This window comes from Athalia rosae, chromosome 7 (genome assembly GCF_917208135.1).
Source record: "Athalia rosae chromosome 7, iyAthRosa1.1, whole genome shotgun sequence".
Classification (NCBI taxonomy): domain Eukaryota; kingdom Metazoa; phylum Arthropoda; class Insecta; order Hymenoptera; family Athaliidae; genus Athalia; species Athalia rosae.
The window spans coordinates 10666888-10679948 of NC_064032.1; the positions used below are offsets into that span (position 1 = coordinate 10666888).

Sequence of the window (13061 nt, forward strand, 5' to 3'; positions counted from 1 at the left end):
TAAAAATATTTGGCATACATACGGGTTCAACCGATCATATCTAAAGCCACGTACGACGCGAATTTTACTTCACATATATGTAAAAGCGTTCCACCGTACGCGTCTGGTTTCGGTTTCTTTCCATTTTATTCCCGTTCTTCGATCCATCGCTGGGTATACAGATGCGTGAAAAAAAAAAAACAAACGAGATGAAGAAAAAACTACCGGCCGGTTTCGGCCAACCAGTTTCACTTTTTTTGTCAGGTGTCCATCGCGTAGTGTACGCGTTTTATTTCGAATAAAAATTCAAGGACGTTCACGAGGGACGAAAAATTGACATCGCTCTATCCGGAAAAAGTTATCGCCACGTCCGATCGACGAGGAGAGCGTTAAACCTCCGAAAAATTTTCATCCGAATCGGTCGAGCTGACCGCGTCTTGAATCTCGTTCGGAAGATAATTCACGCTGGAAGAAGATAATAATTGTAAGATGCGAAGTAATAAAATGGCTGCTCGGTTCATTCGAATGGATTGACTACGGTATTTATTATTATAAAAGATAATTCTCGGTCAAGTCGAGGCAAAAGTTGGTCCGCGTATGCCGCGGAAAAGAGGGTTGAAGGAGGAAGCCCGAAGCTTGCAAAGCTCCTTCTCTCCTTCTTCTCCCACCTATTCTGGCCTCTTCCTTTTTCCTCCACACTTTCTTCTTCCGTTTCTTCATCCCGTTCCAGTTCTCCTCCCGCTTTCCTGCTCTGGTATACGAGGGAATTGAGAAGTTAATCTTCCCGTTGACCCCGCAAGAGTTGATCCCGCGCCACCACCACCACCACCACCACCGACGCCAACGACGCCAACGACGACGACGACGACGACGACGACTCGGTTTCATTTACAGTTTTGCCAACTTTTCCCGGTTAGTCGGTGCAAAAGTCAACTTCCCCCTGTCCTCCCCCTGCCCCTGCCCCTCTACCATTGCCCCCTACCCCCCCCCCCCCAAACCCCGAAACCCTCCGAGCTTGCAGAATGAAGATAACTCCGAAGCATCAGCCGTAGAAATAGGTAAAGGTATATATATGTGTATGAATGTATATATGGATATATGTATTAATACGGTATGACTATAGATATAATAGGCGTTGACTGTGCCGCTAGCGGTAAAACCGTAAAGCGGAAAAGCATCGCTCGGATTCTCAATTAAATGATAAGTTCAGACAATGAGACGTGACTGCTGCTACTGCTGCCACTGTTGCGGGTGGAATATAATAGCTAGGAATACATCGGGTATTTCTCTCTCCGAATTCCGTCTACTTATTTGTAAGCATCCCACGCACGATCGAAAATTCGAAATCACGAATTGTTTTAATTTGAAAAATTCTCCGGTCAAAAGCAAAATTGGAAATTTCACATTCAACGTAATCAACAGGAGTAGTGATATTCCGAATGTAATTCTAAAAAAAAAGTTACTTCAAGTTTCTTCTTTTGTTTTTCATCTCGCTTCTCCGTCTCTTCTTTCTATTAGATTAGATTTCGAAACAGTTCTTGCAGATATTTCACGGAGGCAAAAACGTTTTGCGGTACTGCAGCGGTTAAACGCCTTCCAACTGGGAAAATTACTTGATAAATTCTGGGAGGGTATGAGAAAATGATTTCGCCAAGGTTTTTGCATCTGGTACCTCTAAAGCATACGGCGAGAAGACTTTTTTTCACCTCCTTCAAAAGTGTTAATCTCACGGTGCGCGTCATTCCCCCTTAGTTTTTTCAATCTTTCAATTTTTTTTTATTCTTGCCCATGATTTTTTTTCTTTCAATCATTTGACTTTTCTAATTTAGCGATTCACTCGTCCGCGTATAATGCAAATCTGTTTTCTCTCCTCTTCTGTTTACTTAAGAAATAAGCTATAGCGTGGAGCCATATTGTGTTTAAACTTTCTATCCCGTGTGAAGTTGACTGATAAGTTTATAAAGTTAACCGTGTACGAGTTATCTTTTATAAGCGCTATACGTTCCCGACAAACAATCGGATGAGTAGTTGGATTCGGTTCGTTCCGGGTGCTTCGTTATTCGGTACAAATCGAAATCAAAAAGAAAAAAAAAAAGAAAAAGATATTCATATATACCATTTGCTAAATTGAAAAGTGTTTACTGTGTCGAAAAAAATTTTTTTTTCATCTCCAAATAAAAATTTGTCACCGTTTCGTTTTTTTTTTCATTTTCTTCAACATGATTCAGAGCCAGGTACAAGGTATTCATTCGATTTATCTGATTGAAAGTGGAGAAAAGAATGAAAAAACTCTTGTACCCAAAATAATGGTAAAAGTGAATCGAATAAAGTTTGGAAAGCGTGGAAAATCGCTATACCCGTCATTTTCTGTAAGTACTAACGTGATAAACTTGTGTGAAAAATTTAACTAGGTAATTGCGCGTGTAGCGTGTCTTAACGATAGGTATCGCAGTGTAACCATATGTATTTCATGGCAGTTGGCTGCCCACTGACCACAACACCCCCCGCCCCCCTCCCCTCCCCCCCCATCATTTATAACCCACGTGTAATGCGTACGATATGATCGCGTGCACACGCATCTCCATAACAATCTTGACACAATCTTGGCAGTTTAACTCTGTCGGTAGTTGCGTCGTTAATGATATAACTGCGACAGTCACGATTCGAATGCTCGCGAACCTCGACGATGATTTGAGGAGAAAAAAAAAAAGAAAAAAAAAAAAAAACATTCATTCCCAATCGCAACTCCACGTTCGCAGGGGGGGCGCTGATTTTCCAGTAGATAATTTCGAAGCAATGAAAAAAATCGACTCCGTTGTACGAGTGCCTTCTAGTCGAGGGGTGAACGGATGAATTCCTCTATTATTTCTTGGTTTCGATTTCTATTACGATTCCGAACGCACGTAATGGAAAAGGTAACCACCGCGAGATATGGATATATTTAATTGCGCTCGCGAACGGTACTTATCCCTCGACTTGACTTGTAACCACATCATCGGAGTACCATCGACGGTTAATCATTTCGAACCCTCACAGGTCTATTCAGATTTATAACAATTAGAACGATGAGGATTATGCGGGGAAAGTACCCTACGCACGCACAGGCAGACTGAAGTACGAATTACCTACCCCCAGCAGTTAGCGACGATATCGACGAAGAAAGATTTCATTATCCCCTAGGTCGTACCATTGTCGGTGAAAAACTTGTTTCCGACCCTCGACGGTCAGTTTTTCTTTTTGATTTTAATTTTTTTTTTTGTTTTCTACCCTCTGGTTTTTTTCTTTCCATTTTTCGACCGAACAGCCCGAGAGATTTCATCCGCTGTGTATAATCTCGTCGTCGGCCATCGCGGTCTGCATCAGAACAAAGTCAGCATTATAACGAGTCAGATCGCAATAGATCCGTCGCTGCAACGCACCGAATTTTGGGTTTAAAAAAAATTCGATTTTGTAATTGTCCCTTCCACGCGCTAAGATTGAATTTGTCTAAAACTTTCGTTTGGCAAATAATTTTTAAATACCACGTTTCGTTTCCTTTTTCATCTATTTCTCCGCCTTGCTCCGCACAGATCCTAGTTAAGAAAAAAAAAAAAAAAAAATGAAAAAAATGAAAAAAAAAAAAACACTTCTCGGCCAAAACTTTTAATATTCGGAAGTGCAGACGTTTTTCGCATATATGTGAAACGAATAATATCTCGAGTGAATATACGGTACGTGTAGGTTTTCACTCCGGATTTTAGGACTGGTAAAACTTTTATTCGAAAACGGCGATCGTTCTAAAATATTCTCACACCGTGTTTATAGTTTGGATTCTTCACGCTCGAATAACCATACGCGCGGATCCACAGGGGATGAAAAAAGGAAGGGAAAAAAAAAAAGAACAAAAAAAAAACCAACTCGAAACACTCGTCGGTTTTTACAATTTCTACGGAATTTAGAGAAAAGTTATTGCGATTAACGTGATAAGTTGTACGGCTCTTCATTGTTTTTGTTTCAAATCCTAATTGTTCACTAAGCAGATTTGCATGCTATGTATATGTATATACACATTATTAATCCATGCTCCAGGTTTGGACTCAGGTTGGTAACACGCGTAGATGATTACGCGGGGTTAATCAGAAGCTTGACGGTTGATCGTGAGTTTGGCTAACTTTCAAAGTTGGTATACATATATACATATATATATATATATATATATACCTCAACCACCACCTGCACCACCGTCAACACCGTCTTACCAGCCCCGTAATTCACGGGTTGGTTAAAGTGCGGTTGTTAAACGCGTGCGAGGACAACTCTCGAAATCGTTCCCAGATAATGAGAGAGAAAGAGAAAAGTTTTCCAAATTCTGCACCAAGAGAAGCGAATACGGTTATGGATACGGGGATGTACCGTACTGTACGGTAGACGGTCGGCTTTTACACGCGTACAGTTATACGCGAAGTTGCACCAAGTTTTAGGGACGTGTACCTAACGTATTTAACATCGGCATAACCGTTCACCGCCAAGAAGTTACGCTGTATATATATATATACACCTCTACCTAACGCTCGCTATTCGTCAAACTTCGCGTCTCTTCTCCGCGAGCGCATTACAGAAACAGCCGAGCCAAGCCCAACCCTTCCTCGGGTACTTCCTTTATCTTTCTTTCCCTATTTCCTGCGCCGAAGTTTAAGCGTGCTTTTACACACAGCGTCTATGTAACATAGAAACGAGAGAGACAGACAGACAGACGTAAACGCCGTGATTCCCTGTATCATGGTATAGGTATACAATTTGCCCCGTCAAATTTCAACCCTCGCACCCTAAGACTCCCTCACCTCCCCGCGATATCGTCGTCATCCCCGCAACAATAAGCTAATGAGGAAATTTAATGGATGGAACCTAACACGTATTTATATACCAAGGGGCATTATTAAATATATCGCCGGCCATTGTGATCTCCTTATACATATCCTATGTATGCGTTGAACGGCGACGGTGGAATTCCAAGTTCTGTAACAAGCCGTTGTATGCAATATCTAAAACCGAACCCCCCTGATTGCCTCCCTGTTTAATGTATATAAACAACCGCTGCTAAGGGATGATGGATTACCCGAAAAAAGGACGTCTTACGGGGTTATCGGAATAAAAAAAAAAATATTAGAAAAACTGAAAATGAGAAAATATACCTCGAGGACGTCCTCTACCGTGGTATGGATCCACAACGGGCGAAGGAATTCGATCGTCTTGAAATAAAATTAATAAATGAATAAATGAAAAGTAACCTTACGTCATGTCGCTGATAAGAAAGTATTTCTCGTAAGACAAATAAAACCGACGGAATGATTCCGTAGGTATGTTTTTCTTCGATTTATTCCGATACAACAGATACGAAGAAGAAACGAGATTTCAACTTTCCCGATATTGACGTAAAACAAGATTGAAAAAAAAAAAAAAAAATTGAAAAAAGTTGTCTTCGAAAAAAAAATATAATTCGTATAATGTACTTATGGTAGAAGAGTGTATGTATACTGTGTTACATAGCGTGACTCTTATTATACCTTGTACGAACCTGTGTCATTAAGCAGGAATAAGAAAAAAAAAAAAAAAAACGACAAAAAAGAAAACACCGGGAGGAGGCGCAAGTCGATCGTGAGGATGTACCACGTTCGTTTTTATTCCATCAATGAATCAAGATGAAAATCTAGAGATAATTCCGTCGGAAGGAAACTAGTGCGTTGAAGTTTCGTTAGTCTAATGTGACGAAACGAAACGTATAGGTATATACGCGTGTGTTCGCCGGGCGTAAAAATTGTCTCCGGTAATTTTTACGAATCGATGTAACGAGGAACAAATTTTCTTTTCGCTAGTCGACAGATGAAATGAAACACGTTGACGCGGAGGAAGACGTTATTCGCGGGGTACGTCGTCGTCGGTCCCGCGGGATGGCCAATTCTCGCGGGGACCTGGTTCTCCCGAATTTAAGTCGCGGACGGGTGCGCGTCGTGTACGGTGAAAGCAGAAACGATTAGACGCCCAAATGTATAATATATTCCCTAACGCCAGCCACTACCGGCGTACTAAATTCAGGTTTATAACCATCCCTTTATACACGTCTCGCCTTACCTTCTAGTATTTCGTCTCCATTACGCGATATAACCTGAATACAGCTACGAGTTTCATTTCCACCAAATACAATTATACGTCGTATAGTGTAAATACATGGTCGCGACGACCCCTATACCTTAAATCGCCAGCGAGAGCCGAGAGAGCTTCTCTCTATCGGTTTTTATTGTATCTTTACGATTTAAGACGTTAAATTAACTTCCCGCAAGTTCATGTCGAGATACTGTATAAAGATAAAAAAAATAACCGTCGTGTATTAAATATCTCAGATTGGACGGGGAACAAAGCAGTAAAAAATCAAAAGAAAAAAAAAAGAAAAAAAAAAGGGAATAGAAAGTTAAATTAACGATACGAAACGTGTCGCCCGATGAATTTTTTTTCTCATCGTTTTTTAATAATCCCCGGCGATCTTTTTTTTTTTCTACAACGCGAAATATCGTGTTCCCATTAAAACGAAAAAATCGGTGGATTTTCTCTTTGCGATTTTGTCGTTGGATAAAGAAAAAAAAACAAAAAAACTTTCCCACCTTTTTCGACGAGACATATTTTCATGCGACCTCATTTGAAACTGATTTTCGCACGCGCATTCTGCGAAGAAAGAAAAAAGGAAACGGAAATAAAAATATATTTTGTAAAATCCATCACGATTTTCAGTACCTCATTTACTATTTAAATTCCGTTGCGCGCGCTCTCGTTGATCCGAGGCAAATTAATATATTGCGGTGGAAAGAGAAGATGAGAAAAAAACAAAAAAAAAAAAAAAAAACGGAAAAAACCGGAGAGGAAAGGAAAATTTGTTCGACGAAATCTTCTTCGGACAAATGAAAGGGATGATAAATAAATGTAACATGATGAAATGAAATCATGTAAAAAATATGAAGGAGGACTAACCACCGAATTCGTTAATTTAAATTTCTTCCTTTTTTTTTTTATTTTTTATTTTTTGTTGACTTTTTTCATTTTACCATCGCATATACGTATGATATTCCAACCTCTCAGTTAGTCATGCAACCAACTCGACTCCTCGTGTAAATAGAGTATAGATATACTAGGTGGGTGTAATGCATAATATATTCAACCGTAACCGCGCACGATGGCGGCGGCGGCGGCGGCGGGGCAAATGTTTAAAGAATAAACGAAGAGAGTCCCGCGGTAAGCAAGCAGAAAAACAAAAAATAAAAAAGTGGAAAAATATTGAGAATAACAAGATTGAAAAACTAAGGAAATAAAACGAATTTTCCAACGATAGTTATGGGTAGCAAAAATAGAGAACGACGTTCTTTTTTTGATTTTTTTTTTGTTTTTTTTTTCTGAAAAAAGTAACGAACTACTTGAGACTTGCGCAAAAACGGGTCTCCTTAGTTGTACTGTGCATTGCGCGCCTACCGCACCATCTGTTTAATAATGATAATTATTATTTTCACAGTGATAATAATTGATGATGATATACATATTATTCACGGCGTTGTTACGCTGATTATTATACTTTTCCACGATACTCATCGACCTCCCCACCTGTGCTTCGTCCTCCTCTCCCTTCGTCCTCCTCCTCCTCCTCCCCCGTCCGTCCGTCCCCCTCCTCTTCCACCTGGAATTAATTCCTAATTTATTCTGGGGTAATTATCGTAATTATAAATTATCAAAGAGCAACTACGACCGCTACTACAGTCGAGTCGGTACGGTATGATACCGGGAAAGGTACCCATGAGAAAGTAAAAAAAGTTGTGTGACCGGTTCGGTCCGAGAGTTCTACTATTCCAACTCTCAACTCCTTAACACGTCCATATATTTCTCAACTCGCCCGCTCTCGTCGATTTTCTCACTCCTTCTCACTATTTTTCATTCCGCCATTGATACACCGGATGTGGCTGCGCTGCCATGACGCACATTTCAACCATATACGTATTTATCACCGATACATGTATACCATACGGGTGATGTGAAATTAACCACCATAATTCTACAACGTTTTTCGAAATTCGAATCAATATCACATGGACGAATTTTTTTTCCCTTCGATTTATAGAATTGCGTTCTTATTAATCGGTATTCTTTGATTTTTTCAATTTTCAATTTTTTCGATGAAAAATTTCAAGCTTCTGTTCTCGGTGGGTAAGAGCCGGGTGAACTAACTCATCGTTTTCACAGCTTCTACGCTACGACAGAGTTTCATTTCCGTATTTTTTTTTTTTCTGCTCATCTAGCTTCTTCGTCTCCCTCCACACTGCAGGTGATGAAACAAGATCGTGTTTCTAACGTTCCGAAGCGAGTTTTTAATTACCCGATGTAAGGTTTACCGTAGTTAATATGGAATCTGTAGACTCTACGTAAAATATCAAATTCTACAAGTATGTATAACGTAAGGGCAAAATTATAGGAAACTATAATCGTCCGTTATACTCCCGGGCAGAAACTCGTTTACGATAACCAGTTTTACTCGCATCTTATCTTTGTATAGCTTAGCCCACAAAGTAGATAAATGAAAAAGATGAATGAATATGATTTCATTTACTACCATCCAGTTTTAATGTCCAGACGATAAATTTACTTTTCTGTTTTCCAATGTACAACAGTCATTGGTTAATTAATTTTCTACCTTTTCATTTTTTATTTTGCTGGTTCCTCACTTTTTGTCATATTTTCGGTTGTACGTAGTACACGTAGTCCGCGTGACTGAAATTCTTTCTCGCGCGTTACGTTCGGATCAATTTTTGTTTTTTTTTTTTTTCCCGGAGGGGTTCTTCTAAAGGTTAAGATGGAGGATGAAAAAAAAATAAAAAAGTTCTCTCCCTCGAAACATGTATGTGTACATAAAATAAGAAAGAGAAACGGCAATTGAGAAGTACGGGAGGAAAATAAGGGAAGGGTCATATACATATATGTATACATATACATCGTGGCAATTTTCGTCGATAAATAATTCAATCGCCGTGTAGATACAGACACCACACAAATGTACGGGGCATTCCGTGCCGAATTACAACCACCGAATCTCGAAAAATTCAATTACGTTTACACATTTTTTACTATAGCGGCGAATTTTTTTCATTTTTTCCTTTTTTTCCTTTTTTTTTGTTTTTTTTGTTTTCAACTCAAGATTTACCGTCCCGTCGTAATAAAATTATTCCCTCGTTTCTGCTCGAATACCTATATCATGTATACGTACACATGTTTTACATTGTATAATAACTGCGCGGTACGAAGGGGTTGAAAATCGTGCGTGAAATTATTTGTCAACGATAAATTATTTTGGCGACGTTTATACGTTGAACGTCCCCTAAATTTGCCGAAGGAGTGCGCGCGTATGATATTGTAACGCGTAGGCAGATACTTGCACATATTTCTAAATATTTATAATTATTATACTTTGTTACTGAAGGGATAACCGCGTGCTGTTATGCTGATATTACGTAACGCGTATTTCATAATCCCCCCCCTCACGATGCCAGCAGTCGGTAATAATCGATCGTTATAAAAATGAGAGATGGAATAAATAAATAATTAAAATGGTAACATGACTTTTTTGATAAACCGTCAAGGTTTCAAGCTACCCCTGTATTATCTTCACTCACCTCCGCGCACCTTTCACCTACCTCTGCATACAGCGTACCAAAATCTACATCAACAGAGACTATATGACATGTTTAACTGTATACAGTTTTCGACCCCCTTTCCGGTTCGTCGAAAATGGCGGAAAAAGCTACCGGTGAAAAGCTGACGTGAAAATCCTGCGAATTTCGGGAAATTAGTATTCATACGTGGGGCATTCCACGCCAAAGGGTCAGTTTTTTGAAAATACTTATTGACATTTGTCAAAACTTTTGTACGTGTAAATTCTTTATTAAATTCTCAAAAATTTAGTTGACGGATTCGTATTTCCGGGGCCAAATTCGTTGGAAATGTATATTTGACGTATTTCATTTTTGGCCTAAAAATCGAAAAAATCCAAATGGGTACGTACCCCTTAGATTTGGGTAAAAAATCGCAATTTTTTTAAATTGGGGGCATTTGCGTTTATTTTGATCGCAGGAATCCGAATCGATCCATCTATAAAAATTGACGGAGTCATAGCCAAATTTTCGATCCAAAAGTTGCAAGATGTCGAAAAAGTTTCATCGAGTTTAAAAAATGCTTCGGAAAAAGTGGCTCGATTGACGTAGAATGCCCCATATGTATGGATATTCATGCGTACATGCCAATTTCTTTATTTTCAATAATTATCATTAGTCACATGGTAAATAATGTACATCGCTAATTTGTGTCCGATATTGAGGGAGCACAGAGTGAAATTGGGATGTTAACTTTGTTCGTTTGATATCGTTGCAGGAGAAGCTCAGCAGTATTTTCGAGTAACGCCGAGGAACAGTTCGGTTCTCGAGGGTGGCGAAGTGGTCATACCGTGCGAAGTTGGGAACAGAGTTGGAACGGTACAATGGGTCAAGGATGGATTCGCCTATGTTATATCGGCCAGTGAGTACACACGAGATTATACATCCAGGTGTCGTTTTTTCGTTGATCGAGTAGTTCGTTAATTAATCGAGCGCAAATTCGGTTGTTCCGATTCCCGCGAAATAATGAACGTCGAACGGCGTGTGTGTATTAATTCTTCTGTTTGTCCGATGTGTTCAGACGGCGAGATCGTCGGTCATCCGAGGTTTCGAATGGTCGGCGACCAAAGCGCGGGTGTTTACAACCTGCGTATCACCGACGCTTCGTTGACCGACGACGGTGAATATCAGTGCCAAGTCGGGCCCTACATGAGGACCGTTAAGCCGATCCGAGCCAACGCCCATCTCGACGTTATATGTGAGTAGAAATTTCATTCGTTGTTACGTGTGTTGTATACCGTATGCAATACGTCTGGACGAACGAGTTACCCGAGGAGAGATAACAAATGATCGAGAGCGGGGGAAATCCTTGGAGGTGAAAAATAAAAGGAGCTGTATCGCTCGGCATTATTTTGCCGAAAATTTCGGGACCTTTCGAATAATTCACTTAAACTTCTTGACATTCATTATTTCATCCCGTAGATTAAACGTAGAGGCGTGCGTGCGTGCGTGCTTATATTAAACACCGATATATGCACATCCGTGCGTATCGCGCGTATCACGGATAGGCTGCACGTTTTTCCAAAAGGGCTGAAAGAGTTCCCGGGCTCGGCTTTCAATTTTACAAATGTAAACCGTTAGCGATCGGACGGGGTTAACGGGGTGGGTGTGGTATGTCGAAGGGCTGTCGTGGGAGTGGCGGAAATTCGTATCGGAAACGGGGGGTGGTTTGAGAGCGGGATATCAGATAAGCCGAAACAATTTTCACCCTTGCACGCGTATTGGATATACGGCAACATACCCGTATAATCACCCTGTACACCACCCAAAAACCGTATATATTTATTTAACATTTGGCACATAGGTATTGCGACCGTGTACGCGAACGTACACGAATGATTCACATCCGCACGTACTCATCGTACAACGACGCACACGTGCGATATATTTGCACCCGTCGTTTGGCACTCGCGATCAATTAATGAAAGGACTGGCAGACGGGCGACGTAGGAAGGGAGACGGGGGGGGGGCAATTCTGAAAGTCCTGCCCGGACTTCGTGTACGTATACCTACGTGCGCATACGTACGTACACAGAGATAGGTAGTCGCGAATATCGACACCACCTTTGGCACGCGTTTTCGGGTCGGTGAGACTAAATCCAATTTTCGATACCGCGGTATTCCATCATTCGCCAATTACCGGAATCGACTGTACCTGTACAGGTATATGTATATAAAATAGGTTGAACTTGTCGCGCGAGAGAGAAAAAAAAAAAAAAGAAGAATTTATTTATACCTTTTTACGAAGTACAGTTGGACTGTTGGAAGCAACATAGTTTTATTCAAACGGGTCATCGAGGTGCTTTTATTTTTCAGTTTTTGCACCAATCGTTTCCCAACCTTTTACGCGCGTCAAACGAAATTCTACTATGTATATCAGCGATTACCTGATTTCCATGGAAATTCATTTCTTTCTCTCCGTTTCTATTCTCTTTGATTTGTTGTACGCGATTCCATCGAATCACTCCGATTCGATTAATCATCGTACATCGAATCAGTTTCGATTACTCGATTCACAATTAGTTTTGCTTCGTCGTTTTCTTTTTTTTTTTTCTGTTCCGCGCTTTTTTACCCTACTAAAAAATGTACTTTCGTCATCCTTCGACCACGTGTTTTCCCTGTCTCGAATATAAAACCCTGTCGGAGAGTAGAGTAAAAATTTGAAGAACGAAATTGAAAATAAATATAAAAAAAGAACGAACTTCGTCAACCGTATGATTCATCTTATTGTTGGCGAAGAACAGGCGTGCGCAGCTCGCGTTTATCGTCGACGAGTTCGAATGTATCCGTACACCCTTACTCCAAGGGTGATAAATTGAGGTGTACAATTGAGACGGCAAACAATGGCTAATATCGACAATCACTGTCGTCTTGTATGCACACACCTAAATAAGTTAAAACAATTGTCATACTCGGTTTAATATACATAGGGGGGGTGCGAACGTTAGTGTGTAACCGCGTTACATCGCTAGTACTGTATATACATATATACATATACATATATATCTATGTAAGTGTCACGTGTTTGCGTATGTATAAATATGTACACATCGTAGCGATGACTGCTGTTAACCAACGTGAAGCAAACATACTTTGAGTTTCGAGTTAAACAAAGCGATGTTAGGTAGAAAGGTAGCTGTGTATAGGTAGGTAACTGCTAGTTAGGGGTAGGTAGCTCTACCTGGTATACAGATATATAACATATACGTTGGCGCGACGGGGAATGAGAAATGGAAGTATACCGGTTGAAAGTGAGGCTGAGAGGCGGACGAGGTGGTGCGAGGGAAGAGGAGAAGTGTGCAGCGGCGGTAGAGGGAGGCTAATTGATCGCGTGTGCCTAACAATTACGATTGTTACACCACCCCA

General features: G+C 40.4%; 1 protein-coding gene across 4 annotated transcripts in view; it reads left to right on the forward strand.

Moving 5' to 3' along the window:
- LOC105691098 (nephrin) overlaps positions 1 to 13061 on the forward strand; it is a 141396-nt gene that overhangs the window by 93333 nt on the left and 35002 nt on the right. For all 4 annotated transcript variants that reach the window (XM_025746168.2, XM_048658928.1, XM_048658929.1 and 1 more), the window contains exons 2-3: positions 10414 to 10557; positions 10717 to 10893. In XM_025746168.2, the coding sequence (XP_025601953.1) occupies positions 10414 to 10557; positions 10717 to 10893 (321 nt within the window). The remainder of the gene's footprint in view (positions 1 to 10413; positions 10558 to 10716; positions 10894 to 13061) is intronic.